A 17628-nucleotide genomic window follows, 5' to 3' on the forward strand; every position below is an offset into this window, starting at 1 on the left:
GCACTTAAGATGATATCCATGGGGTAGATAAGTAGATGATCTCACTAACAGATGTGACATTACAGATTCTTCTCTTGTCCCAACCAAAAAAAAAGCCCAAACGCCAATTACAGAAAAATACTCCATCTGTACCGATGTGAACTCATTTCATCAAGTGTCTTCATAACATTTTATAGACTATGGACACTACATTGATAACAAAGACACCGCTTTAGGTAGTTCTGCTGTTTTGGAATGGATTTTTTTTTCTTTTGAGACCCAGCCCCAGTTTAGAAGTCAGCTAAGGATGTCTGAATAGTCTGAAAGTTTCCTTAGTAACCAATCTACAATTTGAAGTCAAACCCAGATTTCTGAAATAAGTCATGAACATTTCAACCATTACTTTGGATTCACCACAGCATGCATTTTGTTTAAAAATAGTATAGTCATACTCTTAAAAACCTACATTGTATCCACTTAAATGAACTGATTTTTGTTTTAATGCCTACATATTTAGTATTGCTTGCAATGTGCATTTACATGTTTTGCAAATGTAAAACATCATTTTGAAGTGGTTCCATTACTGCATTTCTGGCTAATTAGTAGCCATATTAATTAAAACAAGTGCCACAAACAAATTTAATCAACATTGTTCAAAGACGGAGTTATTTTAGATAAATTTGTCTACTTGAGAAGGATACGAATTAAAATAATCTGTGAACAATAATTGCAGGTTTGTGTTTATACAGGTGGGCACATTACATTTGTTTGCAGCAGTTATAGTTCAGAATTTAGTTAATTAAAATTTACCTTGATGTGGCTCACTGAACAGAGTATTAGATATAGTCATTACACTGAGGAAACCTCACAAAGTTTGATCCTCCTCAAAATGTAGATGTTTTGGAAATGACAGAGGAGACAGCTGGAATTTCCATTATTTCACTGAATTATTGCAGATATCCAATTCCAGTTGCACATTTTCTGAAAACTGCTCATAACAAGATAGCATTATTGCAGTTTCATAGTAATTAAGTTGAAGGAAAAGTTACAAATGGTGTGAAATCAAGAATACCAAATATTTAAGTATTTAGAGGGTGATAAAGGAAAAAAATTATACTGATGTAATTATGTGCTTGTTTGTATAGAATGAAGCTCCAACTTTATCACCCTTCCCATCTGTAAGGACAGGATCACCACGCAGGGTCTTACTATCTCAGCATCACTCCATTTATATATCACCTCACAAGAACGGGGGTTCACTCTCACCAAGAGAAAAAATGTTTTACTGTTTTAGCAAAAGTCCATCAAAGGTAAGCTACAGTAATGAACTTTCCATATTACACTTACATGGTGTTATAATATTTGTTACAATCCTTTAGTTTGCAATCACAAATGTTAGAGTTTATTTTATGAAAGAATGTAAGCAAGGTCTTAAATTGGTAGTATGCAAATAGACAGAGACACATTCTGGTTCTAGCATGCAACATGACTTAAACTAGCACAAATTAAACTTCCCTAGAAATCCTAAAAAAGGTGCACTTGAAGATTTAGCACTCTAGTCACTTTCCTCACCACACACACCTACCTCCAGTGAAGGCATGAAGTGGATAAAAGCAAATTACTGTGAATGCTGGAATCTGGAATCTGAAACCAAAAGAGAAAATGCTGGAAAATCTCAATAGGTCTGGCAGCATCTGTAAGGAGAGAAAAGAGCTGATGTTTCGAGTCTTAGGCATGAAGTGGATTGTTTGACATTTTTTGAGCCACCCTGAATGGTTGAGTAAGAGAGCACTCAGGCTCTTGGACACAACACTGGGAAAATCCTAGGTGGAGGTGACCAAGGGAAGAAGTGTCAGGAGGACTCCAGCTTGTCCTATAGAAGCTGGCACAGCTCTACCAAGCCACAACGCCTAACTGTGAAGGATTCTCAGTGTGCTAGAGAACTTCACTATTGTAACAGTTATTCTAAATATCTTCGCAAAAATGACCCAGAAAGTTCCTCAGTGCTTCAGAAGTCTTCTTCAAACTTCTAGTAGCAAAATGAATTTAAAATGTAAACAAAAACACAGGTGCCAAATGCTTTTATAAACAGATGTAAAAACAACAGAAGTTGGTTAAGTAGACTTAAGATCAAAGTGTGAAACAATCAATCCTTGGGCACATTTTAGAAATAAGTTGGTCTTGCACTAGCTATTAGAATAATTACTTTAGCCCAATAAATCTGTGCCAATGTTTAGTTACTTACACTCAGTAATTATTCTCTCCATTAATAGTTTATATTAAATATCTTGACACTTTGTTTTTTTCTTAGATGAGCCAAATTTTCTATTTATTGCACCCTAAAAATAATGTTCTTTAAATTCTGTTTATCTTCAGAGACTGAGAGACATCAACAGCATGATTAAGTCTGGCGAATCACCAACCAAGAAGCGTGGCTTATCATTGGATGACAGCAATGAATTGCCAGCTAAGCGGATTTGTCAGGAGAACCACACTGCATTGTATAGGCGTTTGCAGGATGTAGCCAATGACAGAGGATCTCACTGATCCAGTGTGGGGTGTCAACCTCAGTTGCTGTGAATAGTTTCCTTTCCTTAAGAATCTTAACCTGGAAAGCAAACCATAAAAGATTACAGCTGAGCTTAAAGCTTTGTGAAGGTTATACAGGCAATGAACACAGCATAGGAAATCACAAATTGCAAGTGACCAAGATTTTTATCTTTTGAACACACCAATCTCTTGCTTTGACAAGTTGTGCTTTTTTTTAAACAAATCGACATTTGAAGGCAGAGTGAATTTTTAGGTTGAGAAAGATTGCTGAAGCATTAAAAATGTTTCCAATTGATTTAAAAGCTTTTAAAGCAGGTTTAGGACAGCATACACATCATACCAAATTTAATTATAGCATTAACTTTCATGTTGAAAATTAAAATTTAACTGGGTATTTGAAAACAAACTATAAACATCTGTCAAAAATCACAAAAAAAATGTTCCAGTGTTGTACTTTTGTTACACTGGAAGAAACTCTTGGAGGTAAATTTTCATCTCCACACAGCATTCCAAAACAAGGCCATGTATTATGTATACAAATAGATGGTGCACTAATGTATAGTTATGATTACTATTATGGTGTGCACAGAATTGGCAGCTATCTTGTATACAATTAGTTTGGAAGATTAGTACATGTAGGAGTAGTATGTTATTGATGCACTAAGTGCTGAAAGATCCTTACAGCAAATACATGAGATGTATAGTGAACATTAAGCAGTAGACTAAATATTCAAGGGAATATCCTTTAGCTACATGGTATTTTATCATATTGTAAAAAAGGTCCTAGTCATTCCTCATGAATCAGTGTACTTTCATCAATTGAATATCTAAGTAAATAGAAGCAAGACTTCAGTAGAGCAGAAGGAATTATTCTAACTTAATAGGATACATTGTGATGTTTTCACCTTCATCGAATGGGTTGAATATACACCAAGTGAATATAATCATTTGGAAACAGGAACAGTGTGTAGGTTTAAACACCATTGGCTCTCTTCAACAGTGCCAATCCACAGATCAGGACTTCAATTCAAAACCATACAAGAGAATATAAACTGTTGAAAAATTCTAAATTTGTATTAGACCCAGATAGATAGTGACATGCATAACTTGTTATTCAATAAAGAATAAAATCTGGATATCCAGACTTGGTTTTAATTTCAGCAAAACACTGGTTTGTCAGTTATGGTTTATAAAAGTCATCAAATAGATTTTAAATTTCTCCACCTTCAGAGTCCTTTACCTATTTTGCCTTGCACATGAAAAAGTGTAGCTTGCTGACTGTGACAATGCCGAGGCTCAAAATTCCAAAATTTTACATGAAAAGCTGCGCAAGTTATTCTCCACTTCAGCAATGTGTTGACACATTTACTGCAGTCTCATGAATCATAGCTGCTCTGAAATTGCCCAGGCTAGTCTACTAGCCAAAATATACCATCACTAGCTTCAGCCCAGCAGTTGCAGACTTGCACATGGGATGTCCAGGGTCACCTAGCCCATTGCTTAGCTGAAGCAGTCATATGCAGCAGGATGTTCACCTCACCCTTAGTTTGTCTGGCCTCAATCACTCCCGTGAACATGAACTAGACTAGAACCATTTACAAACTGTAAAAGACCGAGTAGCCGAGAACATGTTTCAGTATACCTCTAAACCTGGACTGCTGTCTCTTTCTCCAGTCCTTTAGATGGGAATTCAACTATATCTCCTCTGGTCCCACTCTGGTTACTATCCAATACACATTCATTATGTTGGGGCAGAATAAACAAGTTTCTCAAGTTCAGTCATAGCAGTCAGCAGTCCCATCGGCACAAACAATCCCTCAAACATGGTCACATTCATAACAATTACTCTGTTCACCACGTGGAGGCAGTTTCTGACAACTATTTTTTATCCATTATTGGGGTTCTGTTTGCTGAGCTGGGAATTTGTGTTGCAGATGTTTCGTCCCCTGTCTAGGTGACATCCTCAGTGCTTGGGAGCCTCCTATGAAGCGCTTCTGTGATCTTTGCACCGGCATTTGTAGTGGTTTGAATCTGCCGCTTCCAGTTGTCAGTTCCAGCTGTCTGTTGCAGTGGTCGGTATATTGGGTCCAGGTCAATGTGCTTATTGATTTGAATCTGTGGATGAGTGCCATGCCTCGATGAATTCCCTGCCTGTTCTGTTTGGCTTGTCCTATATAGTGTTGTCCCAGTCGAATTCATGTTGCTTGTCATCTGCGTGTGTGGCTACTAAGGCCTCATAACAGCACACAAACCAACAGCCACTCTCAGACAACTTACCAGAACGAAGGACCCTATACCCAGCATGAGCAAAACCAATGTAGTATACAAAATCCCATGCAAGGACTGCACAAAACACTACATAGGACAAACAGGAAGACAGCTAACGATCTGTATCCATGAACACCAACTAGCCACGAAACGACACGACCAGCTATCCTTAGTAGCCACACATGCAGATGACAAGCAACATGAATTCGACTGGGACAACACTACTATTACAGGACAAGCCAAACAGAGAACAGCCAGGGAATTCCTAGAGGCACGGCACTCATCCACAGATTCAAATCAATAAGCACATCGACCTGGACCCAATATACCGACCACTGCAATAGACAGCTGGAACTGACAACTGGAAGTGGCAGATTCAAACCACTACAAATGCCGGAGCAAAGATCACAGAAGCGCTTCACAGGAGGCTCCCAAGCACTGAGGATGTCACCTAGACAAGGGACGAAACATCTGCAACACAAATTCCCAGTTTTGGCGAACAGAACCACAATGAGCACCCGAGCTACCGTCATGCAAGTGGACGCGACAGAATCTGCAGATAGTGTAATAATTGGATGGCTACCAACTATTCAAAGTGTCATGCACATTTTTCCCCAAGAATTCAGAGAGAACAAGCACAATTACAGTGCAACCAGAAAGTCCACTCACCAAACCAGTATGTATTAATATGCCCATGCATTTTGAAATTACATAAGGTGTACTATTAAGAAAAATAAACTGTCAATGTTTATTCAACTGCCTGAACTATGTGCAAACAAACCAATGATGCCCACTGCTATCAGCAGATCAAAAGACTGGAAGTAGAAATATCTGGATTCAGATTGGTAACATTTTAGCACTAAATTTTTAAAGCACACCTAATTGACAAAAGCTGTTGAAAACAACACTAATCAGCAAACTAAAGTAGAATTTAGGTGCAGGCATAATTTACTAACGTTTCAACCAACTACAGGCTACAATCCAGCTGTTCAGCCCTAATAGCACAAGATGAGGAAAAATCATATACAATAATGGGGAATCAAATCAAATATTTAATATCTGATTGAAATATCTGACAGCCAGTCCATCATAGATTAATGCAAGTCAGATGTGAAGAATAATTACCATGCTGGAACTTCTGATTTCCTTCCATTACTTCAGAATGAACACCACAAATAATGAAAGCATGGACTTTAGTTTCCACAGCCATGATGGTGGGAAACCAGGAAGCCATAAGTAAAATTGTATCAAAGATCTTTTAATGTTTGAAACATGTTTAAGTATGAATCTGCCTCTAATGTAAACTATGTTTCACAGTCAAAACATTTTTAAATAAATGAAGTTGAGCAAGCCTCTTTGTTAAAAAGTTTGGTTTTACTGACTGCAGCTATACATCCTATTCCCAGATCTTTGCCTGTAATACTTCAGTTTGGTTGCTAGGAAATTCACAAAAATAAATTTTTTCCATAAGTTGACAATTCAAAATGTTCAACCAACGCTCAACCTAATACAAATTTTATTTAGTGTGGAAGTAGTGGGACAGGGGAGCAAAGTTGGGGAGGGACTCATGTTCATAGTCATACATACAATGACCCTTCCAAAATATACAGCTTTTTGATTAAAGAACTAATTTTGGGCTTGGGTAACTCAGTGTTCCTATCTCTGCATCAGGAGGTCCTCATTCCAAGGCTCACCTGCCCCAGATATAATGTCACATGTCTGAACAGCTTGTAGATTTTTTAAAATTCAAATCACAATCACAACATTGCATAAACAAATGAGACAACCATTAATACACACAATGCAACCTCAATCACAAATGAGTGTTTTGCCACACTTAACATTCCGTAAATTTGGTGTTCAAATTAATGTAAAATATTAGCATTAAAATTTATTGATGTGGTTACATGTTCAGTGTGAATGAGAGAATCAGTTTTCATATTGTAAAAAGAATTCAGCATCGCATTTTACAAAATTGCAAGGAGCGTTTAAAAAAATTAGGATGCATCTCTTCAGTTAATTGTACTACAAATGATTAATTGAACCCAAAAATATGGAATTACTGCAATATGGCTGGTTACCATTTAGATAGGTATCCATCAAAACTCTAAAACTTGCTTCAAAAATTAAATACCTATTGCAGCTTAATTTATGCTAATTATAACTGATTCACTTTAAATGTCTACTTGTCATTGTGTTGTACCACTTTGTAAGGGTGAAAACTTGAAATATGAAATTTGATTTCCAAAAAAGATATTTTGTGTCAGTGCTCATTTATAAAAAGGGAGTTTGTCAAAAAAGTTTTTTTTAAAGTGTTAGGATTAATCGAAAACTATACATAGGGTCAAAATGGCTACAGTTTACAAGTTATGCATTTCTGAAACATGAAGACCATTTCTGCATCTCAGTCTGTGCATCACAAAAATTCATTTTAGTATTTCATGTGACAATTACAAAATTGCTCAATTAAGAAAACATTTCCAGTTATAATTATGAATGAAAACAGTATTAAAGTGTACAATTAAACTTTGATGTAGGTTTGGAAAAAGTGAATAAAATTGCAAAAGTAATGATCAAATTTATTAAAATGGTATTAAATTGAGTAAACAATAGTTGATGCAAAATTTCGAAAAGCTAGAAGTAACAGCAGCTAATCAGCAGAAGGGAAAATATTTTGGGCGTAGGACAAGTCGATGATTTATGAAGCCTAGGTTGCAGAGTGAGTTTTAATCTTTCCGATAAAAAAACTCACCTGCTGAGCTGCTAAATACTTTTTTAAAAAAAAGAGCTTTATGCAATAAAGTAGAAAAAGAACATTGCATTTGCCATGACTAATTTAAATCTAAATTTTGCTTAGCTGGAAACCAGGCAATGCTGAGCAGCATTTCAGAGAAAGGAAATTACCTACTGAAAATGTAAGAGTGCAAGAAGTTAAGGAAAAATTCTGGATTTGGAATTTAGAGGTTTTAAGCCTATATTCACTATGCATTTTTGTCCACTGTAGAGATTGGAATAGCTTACCTGTAGGCTTAGCAAGGTGCAGTTTCCTTATTGGACAGGCAGTCTTTTCCCTATGCATCCTGACAAATGATTGAAAAAATACAAAAGTGCATTGCTGCACAACAGAATCTTGCTGTTTTAACCACATAATGATCCTGCTACAGGTTGCAAATTTAAGGCAGAAAGGAAATAATACTGCCGTTTCTAGATTTTTATAAAATGACAGATGCAAATGCTTATGAGTCATGTGTTAGCAACATTAACTCTGATGAAAGACATTGATTTTACATAAAAAGTTGTCAAGAATTAGTTCTGGGTCAAAAAGTTACATAAATATTTTGTGGAATTTGGCCTTCATTGAGTGATCTCAAAACTTTTGCCATCTGGTTTTGTTTTATCAGAATCATTGAGAGACTGCCAGAGTAACCCATCTCTGGGCATTTGCACATGGAATTATATAATAGTTCAATTGCTTCTGGTAAAATGGAGTACAAATGAAGTTAATACAACCAGAGCAAAAGATGATTCCAGCAATAAAGGCTACAAGAGACTAAAAGAAAGGCAAGAGTAAAGTGGAGGTAGCAAAGTCAGAAATCGTAGCAGGGTCTGGCGATTAGGGGAGAAAAAAAAAAACAAAACGAAGACACAAACAAGTAAACAGTGGTTTAACCTCATGAGAATATTGCCATCTTATTTTTAAAAGATAAGGGCATTCCACAGACAAACCTACGTTACTAATTTTGCACAAGTAGAGCATCAGTGTTGGTTTTTGAGAGAAGCTACCAGTTATCAGAGATGGCAGCAGTGGGGGAGGGCAAGGGTGACTTCACTCACCAAGAGTTGGGCCAAGGATGGGGAGAAAGCAAGCCTTCAACAAAAGCTAAAAATACTTTAACACAAATCAAGAACTTACTTGAAGAGCTCACTTACCTGAGAAACAAAAATAAATGAAAAGATTGTTTTGGAGCTGAAGCCAATGCACCAGACGAGTTAGCACTCAACTACAGCAATCAGCATACAGGTAGGTCTTCTATAACGCAGTGGTTGCATTCTTGTGCAACCCCACATTATAGAAAACTCATGTTTTAGAAACAGTACTTAATGTCAGCGATATAATTGCGTTACAGCTAATGCATATGTTAAAAGTTCGCATGTTAAAAACTGTCCCCAGTTCATCAATTGAGAATTCATATTAATGAAATGCGTGTTTCATACAGAATGGCCTGTACCACAAAACACTGGAACAATCTTCATAATAGGATTATCAACGTGTTAAAGGCCAAAGGGCTTCGTAGGTTCTTTTAACAATGTGACATGACATATCAAAAATATGCACAGACAAATGGCAAAAACATTGTTGGTACAATTTTAGCTTGTCTTTATTTTAAGGGTTAAGCCATTATGACATCACTTGCTAGGACAGCAGCTATTTCCCCTCAAAATTCATCCCAATTTTGGTATCCAATGTGACAAAGCAGCATTTTATGCATTACCTGCTGTTGTACTGCACAATTATAAAACATGAAAATGTTTTAACATTGGAAGAGAAGACTTCTTTGAATTACTTTATACATTCATACAGTATATAAAGACTGAAGTTACAAAACTTGGGGCTCACTGTACCAAGTTGGTTACTTTGGCACAGATCAGCCTGTCCAAAATGTATGCCAGCAGACTAATATTACTTTTAGCACAATTTTCACCTCGAAAGTGCTAATTGTAAGGTCAAACAAGCTATTTACAAAATTTATACACCAACATATTTACAATAGAAAACTCAAATGACTTATGAAAGCTGCTAAATAGTCATACACAATGTAAAATAGTTTTGAATGAATCACTGAATGCCTAAACTCACCTGATTCTCTACAGACCAGCCCCAAAACACGAAAACATTTCTACACCATAATATTACAAAATGGTGTCACATTTATGACATACCATTCAATTCAGTTAACCACCCCAACATAATTGATAATAGTTGTATTGCCAAGATTGCCTAGGTTGTATAGACAGAGGTCTTCAAAATGCAAGTTTTATAAACCTGGAATTAAAAGTTGAATTTGAACACTAGATTAAAATGTTACAATCTACACAAAAGAACCCGATCTTTCAGCAGTTCTAACTTTATATATAACTTTGTTTTTACATTCACTGCTAAAATAAAGTCCAACATGTGCACCAACAGGAAACTTGTTATATTCCAATTGACCTGATCTGTGATTCACAGTTAGAAAGTGCCTTGTGTGGTATTGATAGGGCATCCTAGGTTTGCACTGTGTTGTTTTCATCTTTGCTGAAAGGTTGTGTGGAACCAGGCTTTACCCAGGAAAGGCCAGCCATATGCACACTTTTGTTCTGATCATCAGGTTTCCTCTAGACAAAACAAAAATTAAAATTTATTAGAATTTGTATATAGAAAAATGTACACCAAAGTAGTAATTTGAGAGGTACAATACTGCAAAACACAAAATTTGAAAGTCATTCTTCATGCAACAGAAATGTTCTGAAGCATTTATGACTGTACACACGAAGTTTGGAAAAAATTGAAAAAAGATAAAATCAGTTCGAGTAAATCCTAAATTGGGAGAAAGAAACTATAGTAGGCCTGAAAGAGAAAATACTGATACATGCAATATCAGCAACTTGTATTTGTTTAGCATTTCAGAAATCTGAAGTGTCACAAGAAAATTAAAGCAAATTTTGTGAAGGAAATAAGTGAACAGGTGGCTATATTTGATGAGGTAGACTTTAACAAAGGTCTCAAAGCTGAAAGATATCTAGAAACTTTAGGAGGGAAATTCAAGAGTTGAGATCTAGGCATAAGAACAGTTGAGGGTCACAGTACGTTCATTGCTTTGGTCAGGAACTAAGCATCTTGAAAAAAGGGAATAAGTCTATGAAGTTAAGATTTGTTTCCACCTGTGCTGTCAATACACCCTCCGATAGGCAAGGTGGGTGAAGTTATAGTATCAAAATTGCTGCTTCCCTGGTTAAAAAGATGATGCAGAATGTTCAGCAGGACAAGGAAGTAACCCAGAGGTTACAGGACAAAAAGTATATGTACTAAACAGAAGGGCAGATCACAGAGTTTCAGATCTCTGGTAGCCAATTTGTCATTTGTGGTGGAAAGATCTTTCGGAACACAGTCAGGGAAAATAAAAACAAGAACTTGGAGCAATGAGACCAGCTGACTTTCATGCTCAGCTAACAGTTTGTGCAGAAGGTTAACTGGAAAGTCAAAACAAAAAGCTATGAAATACTCAAGCTCAAAACATAAAATGCTAAAGACAGTTAACCAGTCAGCTTCCCATTGAATAACATCAAGTTAAATACACAAGACCCTAAGTTCAGAAGAGAGTCTGACTTGAAGGTCTGTTCAAGTTACTTGCCAAGGGAAAATGGTAAACCGGGCTTAAAAAAAGTAATAACTAGGCATGTAGTGGAGAGAAAAAAAAAAAGATTTTTCATCACAGTTGCAAAAAAAATTAAACAAATTTACCTTTGGAGTCAACATCTTCTCTCTGGCTTCTTCATGTATTGCTGGATTCCATGGTGAAAAGCTTTGGAAGAAAAACCAGTACAATTCCGTGAGAAGATACAATCCAGTTTATCTACCATTCGTACAAGGGTTAGAATTTCAATTTTGAATTCATGGAGTAGGTTTCTACACAACATCCTTGAAAAGTTGTCTTGAGCACCCATGTTTCAATACCCTGATTGCACCTTCAGTTCCTGAGACCCCAAGCTCTCTAAATGCCTTAGAAAAATCACTTGTCCTTCAAGACACTGCTGGAAAGAAAAACAAAAATTCTGTCCAAGTTTCGTGTCATCTGACCTCATGTTATACAGTTTGATTTCACACTTTGCACATTTCAGTGTTAAAAGGCACCATATAATAACTTGTTTCAATTCATGCATGGAATGTAAGAATTACTGACAAAGCTAGCATTTAATAGTCACTGATGGCCCACAAGAGGGTGGTGGTGAGCCACATTTTTGAAACAAGTTGTCATCAAGTACGTACACCAAGTTAAGTTGGCTAACTGCAAAGGGAATGACAATATGCTTTGGTCAGGACAGTGTGTAAACACTGCTGAGTGAGGTCCATTTGCTGCCTGTCAGTCTACAGGTGGTAGACATTGTGTTGTTTTTGGAAAGCTTGTCACAGGCGCGTTGTGGAGCACAGCTTGCAGATGGGTCATAGTGGTGGCATGAACCCATGATAGTGAATGAATTATAAGGCAATAAATGGAGAGGCAGATTAACAAAATAGCCTAATTCCATCTAGGGTGGAGCTATTTTGTTTTTAACTACAATTATCTAGGCAAGTGAACCACATTCAATTATACTCCCACTATCTATAAAGCGTCAAATTGGAAGGGTTTTGGGGAGTCAGGCGAGCTGCTCACCAGAGTTCCCTGTCTTGATTCTGTAGCTGGTTCAGTTAATTTTCTGGTCAATGAACAAAAGGATACTTAAAAGTTGGGGGGCTTCACAGGGGGGCATGTTTAGTATCAAGGGGTGACAGTCCTCTCTGCTTCGAAATGGTCACTGCATAGCACAAATGATCAGCCCAAGTCAGAGTCAGATGTACAGCATGGAAACAAACCCTTCGGTCCAACCTGCCCATGCCGACCAGATAGCCCAACACAATCTAGTCCCACCTGCCAGCACCCAGTCCATATCCCTCCAAACCCTTCCTATTCACATACCTATGAAAGGTTTTCCTTGTCTTGCTACACGTGGGCATATAACTAGTTACAACTGTGACTGAACACAACTCAACTCATGAGCTAACATGCCCATTCCTGATCAGGTGCATTAAAAAGAGATTAATCATCAAATGAAGCAGTTGAATATGGTTGGGCCAAGGACAATCCACCCTCCTTTGTGCTCGGTATGTCTACAGTTATTGGGAACTGTTGCTAGATTCTTAGACTACAATTTTCTGGGGCTCCATAATGCCATACTCCTGTCAGTCAAAGACTATTCTTGATGTCAAGAGCAGTCACTCGACCCTGGAATTTGGCTGTGTCAGTTTGGACTAAGCCAGTCATTAGATCTGGAGCCAAGTGGAGCTGGTACTTACCAAACATTTAGGTGTCAGGATTATTAAATAAGTGATTTGAAAACCTAGTTAGTTAATTTTTTTATTATGTTTAAAACTTCACTCTAAATGACAATTTCCCCACTGTTTGCCTTAAAGAAAAATTAAAATCTTGTTATAGGTTTACGCAGCTGTTTTAAACTTAAAATGGAATAGAGAGTGTGCAAAAAACAAATTTTTTGCAGTAATGAAATACTAAGCCAAGTAACAAGCTTCTGACTATACTTTAATGCTAGAACAGAATACTATTCGAGCAAAATCCCAAGACTCTTGCCTCCATTGAAACAGGTAAAGTAGTTCCAAATATTAAAATTATGAAGCCAGAAGCCAAACCACTAAATGTTTTGAAAAGCAGTTGACATAAAATATCTTCTGATGTTATCCCATAGAAGCTCAGTGCATCTTACCTAATTGCATAAGGGTCATCCATTTTAGGTTGATCGAAAAGTCGACTGTTGCATAGTTTAACGCTATCAACTACTTTGCTTTTGAACAAGTGAATATCTTTTTCATATCTGGAAATAAATTTATTTAAAGTTCAGTTTGGCAGTGGTTTTGCTCAAAAAACCCCACAAGATGAAGTAGCAAGACATTCAGCCTATTGAGCCTATTGCTCCATTCAATGAGATCCTGGCTGAATGGATAATCCTCAACACCTCAAGCTTTGGCTCCTGTAACATTAATAATGTACAATTAAAAATCTACCACAGCCTAGACTACACTTAAGCCAGCCTCAACAGCGCTCTGCAGAAAAGGATTCCACACATTCATTACTATCAAAAGAAATTCCTCAGTCTTAAACAGGTGACCCCTTCCTCAAAACTATGCGCACTGGTCCTACACTCCCCACAAAAAAAAGGGGAGAAAAACCACTCATCAGGTTCCCTAAGAATCTTGAAATGTTTCAATACGATCACACTATTTTCTGAACTTCAATAAAGTACAGCGCAATCTATTCAACCTCTCCTCATAAGAGGAGTTCATTTTTTTCTGGCTACCTTCAATGCCAATACACATTTTCTTCGAAAAGGGGACCAAAAATGGTCACAGCATTCTAGTGTGGTTTAACTAATCTTTTATATATAAATTTTAAAATATTTTCCTATTTTTAATACTTTAGTCCCTTCAAAATAAAGGCCAACATTCCACATCTCTTCCTTATTACCTATTAAACCTGTTGGTAGGCTAGTTTTAAGAGAGAAAATAATACATAAGTATCCCCAAATCCTTGTGCCGCAGCTTTTTGCAAGCTCACTGCATTGTCAAGAATCAAGAAATACAGAAAAGTTGGTAGTGTCTACCTTTGACCGTTACTTTTTCATGCTCACAATAGATTTCCCAGCTTTAAAAGAATCTTCTGAGCCTTACTAGATAAAGAAAAATATTCTGCATTCAACTAACAACCTGACTCAAGTGAAATTGCACTTTCCATGGAACTCAATGTAAACAGTGTATCCCCATTTACCAACTTGCTGGCATAGTAGCTCCCAACTTCGAGGAAGTTGCATTATATCATAACATCCCAAGAAAATTAAAAGTCAACATCCATAGTGGAGGCAAATTTTGGCAATGTTAAGATTAATTTGTTAATTTCATGCCTAGGGTTTATTCAACATTGTGAAATTAAGTATTCATAATAATTAGCAATATTTTTCTAACTTACTACTTTTGAAAAGTACAGTCCAAATACCTGACACTACAGACATTGTTATGAAAGCTTCATTGTTTAAAATGAAATTATTCTTAAATATAGCTGTTAAAGTAGTTACACAGGGAGGAATTTTTCCATTGGAGATGACATGAATGATGGTGAGGATGCTTTAGATTTAAAAAAAAAGCTAGAGTTCTCAGTTCTTAGATGCAATAAGCATATATTGTCACTGCATTATGTGCCCAACCTGCCACTTTCACCTTTCTCTTCCACAAAAGGAAAAAGTCAAATGGCACAAAAACTTGACTGGCAACAAACAGCAGGTACCTGGCAACTTAGCCATTCTGCAAGAGAATGAGACGTGTTGGCCATCTATCTGCTCTTAGAATAATTTTTTCTGAACAAGGTGACTTCAGAGTCAACAAGCAGATTCCTCCTGGATTCTTCAAACATATAATATTAAACCACCAGCAGCATGCCAATGTGTTTGGTCTCAGCCCAAATTGGAAGTGACTTCAAGGTGTCTGCTTTGGAGGGGAGAGGCCCTAATAGGACTTGCATACTCCACTAGCTCCGAAAACTTGCACCTCCAAATAAACCTGTTGGACTATAATCTGAGAGTTGCAATTTTTAACTTTGTCCACGCCAGTCCAACACCAGCACCTCCACATATTTGTAGATCAGTTGTGCTGAGGAAGTCACAACGACTGATCTGCAGTTTCACACCATTACCTTTTCCTTCATGACTGTCCATTACCCTCTTTTTTATTTAGATGCGGCCCTTGACATGAAATCCAGCTTTATCTCACCATCACTCCTCTCAAATTTTCCACTGTTTGACTTGTCAGACCCTGTTGATGTCCAGCGTTTACCAAGTTTTCTTACAACTACATATTGACAAGACCAAAGTAATGGAATTCAGTCCCCACTACGGATCTTATTCTTTAGTTACCGGAGCAGCAGGGCGGCTAGCATTACTGCCTCAGTCCCAGGGTCACTGGTTCGATTCCACCTTCAGGCGACCAAGCAAACACACTCACACTGAATCTCTCAAAGTCTGTGTGGGCTTCCTCCAGGTGCTTTGATTTCCTCCCAAAGATGGGCAGATTGGCCATACTAAGTTGTTGTGTCCATGGACATGTAGGTTCGGTGGGCTTGCATGAGAAATGCAGCGATATGGTGAGATGCTCTTCAGCAGAGTGGTGAGGACTCTATGGGGCCAAATGCCCTGTTTCCACATTGTGGAGGTTCCATCATAGTGAGACAAACTTGCATACCTACACCGGATAATAAATGCTTGCATGCAGCCAGGCATAGTGTGTCTCATACTGCCTTTTAATACCAGGTTAGAAATAGGCCACCACTGGTTCTTTTTGTACAGAAGCAAGACATCCAACAGTGGTGAAAAGTACCCAAGAACAGTGTATTGGAAGGACAGACATATCACTATTTGGCACAGAGCCATGTTAACAGAGCTACAGCATATGCAGTTTTTTTGCAACAAACACATTGCACATGCTCAGACTGAATGCCAGTGTGAGAAAGCCAAAGGGAAGGACTGTTATGGACCACAAAGTGGACTCCAGTTAGTCCTGCAGTACTGTCACACAGCCAGTTATGGAGCTAGTCAGATTAGTCCAGAGGGCTGGCCACAGTTAGTTCTGCAGATCAAATGCAATCAGTGTGGAGATTACATGTAGGTCAGTCAAGGTGCTGTTAAGAAATCCATCTGGGATAAAGGGGTGCAACTAATAGGAGTTTGACTACCCTGACAAGTTAGTTCATAGATGTGGGCCACAGTTGAGGGGATTGGTCACTAATGATTAGTGAGGGGTGCGAAAAGTGGAAAACAAATCAAATCAGACAGATCAAGTCGGGGAAGGCACTTTAACATACTAGGTCACAGGACAGTGATTGTAATCACTGGCAAATTACAAATTCTATGTATGGAGCCTTAGTAAGTGGGAAGGGACAGCAAACTCAGTGGGGTTTGAGCAGATCTGTATTATACATGGGAGAGTGTGGGGCCAGCAAGGGTGCAAGAACTTCCAGAATAATAGGCATAGTTGTTAGTGTATTAGTGGTGCTGGAAGAGCACAGCAGTTCAGGCAGCATCCAACGAGCAGCGAAAATCGACGTTTCGGGCAAAAGCCCTTCATCAGGAATATAGGCAGTGAGCCTGAAGCGTGGAGAGATAAGCTAGAGGAGGATGGGGGTGGGGAGAGAGTAGCATAGAGTACAATGGGTGAGTGGCGGGGCGGGGGGGGGGGGGGGGGGGAGATGAAGGTGATAGGTCAAGGAGGAGAGGGTGGAGTGGATAGGTGGAAAAGAAGATAGGCAGGTCGGACAAGTCAAGGAGACAGTTACTGAGCTGGAAGTTTGAAACTAGGATGAGGTGGGAGAAGGGGAAAATGAGGAAGCTGTTGAAGTCCACATTGATGCCCTGGGGTTGAAGTGTTCCGAGGCGGAAGATGAGGCGTTCTTCCTCCAGGCGTCTGGTGGTGAGGGAGCGGCGGTGAAGGAGGCCCAGGACCTCCACGTCCTCGGCAGAGTGGGAGGGGGTGTTAAAATGTTGGGCCACGGGGCGGTTTGGTTGACTGGAGTGGGTGTCTCTGAGATGTTCCCTAAAGCGCTCTGCTAGGAGGCGCCCAGTCTCCCCAATGTAGAGGAGACCACGTCGGGAGCAGCGGATACAATAAATGATATCGGTGGATGTGTAGGTGAAACTTTGATGGATGTGGAAGGCTCCTTTAGGGCCTTGGATAGAGGTGAGGGACAAGGTGTGGGCGCAGGTTTTACAGTTCCTGCGGTGGCAGGGGAAGGTGCCAGAATGGGAGGGTGGGTCGTAGGGGGGTGTGGACCTGACCAGGTAGTCACGGAGGGAACGGTCTTTGCGGAAGGCGGAAAAGGGGTGGGGAGGGAAATATATCCCTGGTGGTGGGGTCTTTTTGGAGGTGGCGGAAATGTCGGTGGATGATTTGGTTGACGCGAAGGTTTGTAGGGTGGAAGGTGAGCACCAGGGGCATTCTGTCCTTGTTACGGTCTGAGGGGTGGGGTCTGAGGGCGGAGG

At 38.6% G+C, this 17628-nt stretch overlaps 2 protein-coding genes across 7 annotated transcripts in view; one reads left to right on the top strand and one right to left on the bottom strand.

The window, feature by feature from the left end:
- The window catches only part of rbl2 (retinoblastoma-like 2 (p130)), a 143772-nt gene extending 140077 nt beyond the window's left edge, over positions 1–3695 (top strand). For all 4 annotated transcript variants that reach the window (XM_072547361.1, XM_072547362.1, XM_072547364.1 and 1 more), the window contains 2 exons: positions 1125–1289; positions 2356–3695. In XM_072547361.1, coding sequence (XP_072403462.1) covers positions 1125–1289; positions 2356–2526 — 336 coding nt within the window. In that variant the 3' untranslated portion in view covers positions 2527–3695. The remainder of the gene's footprint in view (positions 1–1124; positions 1290–2355) is intronic.
- Positions 3696–9151: 5456 nt separating this feature from the next.
- The window catches only part of aktip (akt interacting protein), a 41757-nt gene continuing 33280 nt past the window's right edge, over positions 9152–17628 (bottom strand). For all 3 annotated transcript variants that reach the window (XM_072547366.1, XM_072547368.1, XM_072547367.1), the window contains exons 8-10: positions 13315–13422; positions 11300–11360; positions 9152–10173 (exon numbers count right to left, since the gene is read on the bottom strand). In XM_072547366.1, the coding sequence (XP_072403467.1) occupies positions 10063–10173; positions 11300–11360; positions 13315–13422 (280 nt within the window). In that variant the 3' untranslated portion in view covers positions 9152–10062. The remainder of the gene's footprint in view (positions 10174–11299; positions 11361–13314; positions 13423–17628) is intronic.

This window comes from Chiloscyllium punctatum, chromosome 26, assembly GCF_047496795.1.
Source record: "Chiloscyllium punctatum isolate Juve2018m chromosome 26, sChiPun1.3, whole genome shotgun sequence".
NCBI lineage: Eukaryota > Metazoa > Chordata > Chondrichthyes > Orectolobiformes > Hemiscylliidae > Chiloscyllium > Chiloscyllium punctatum.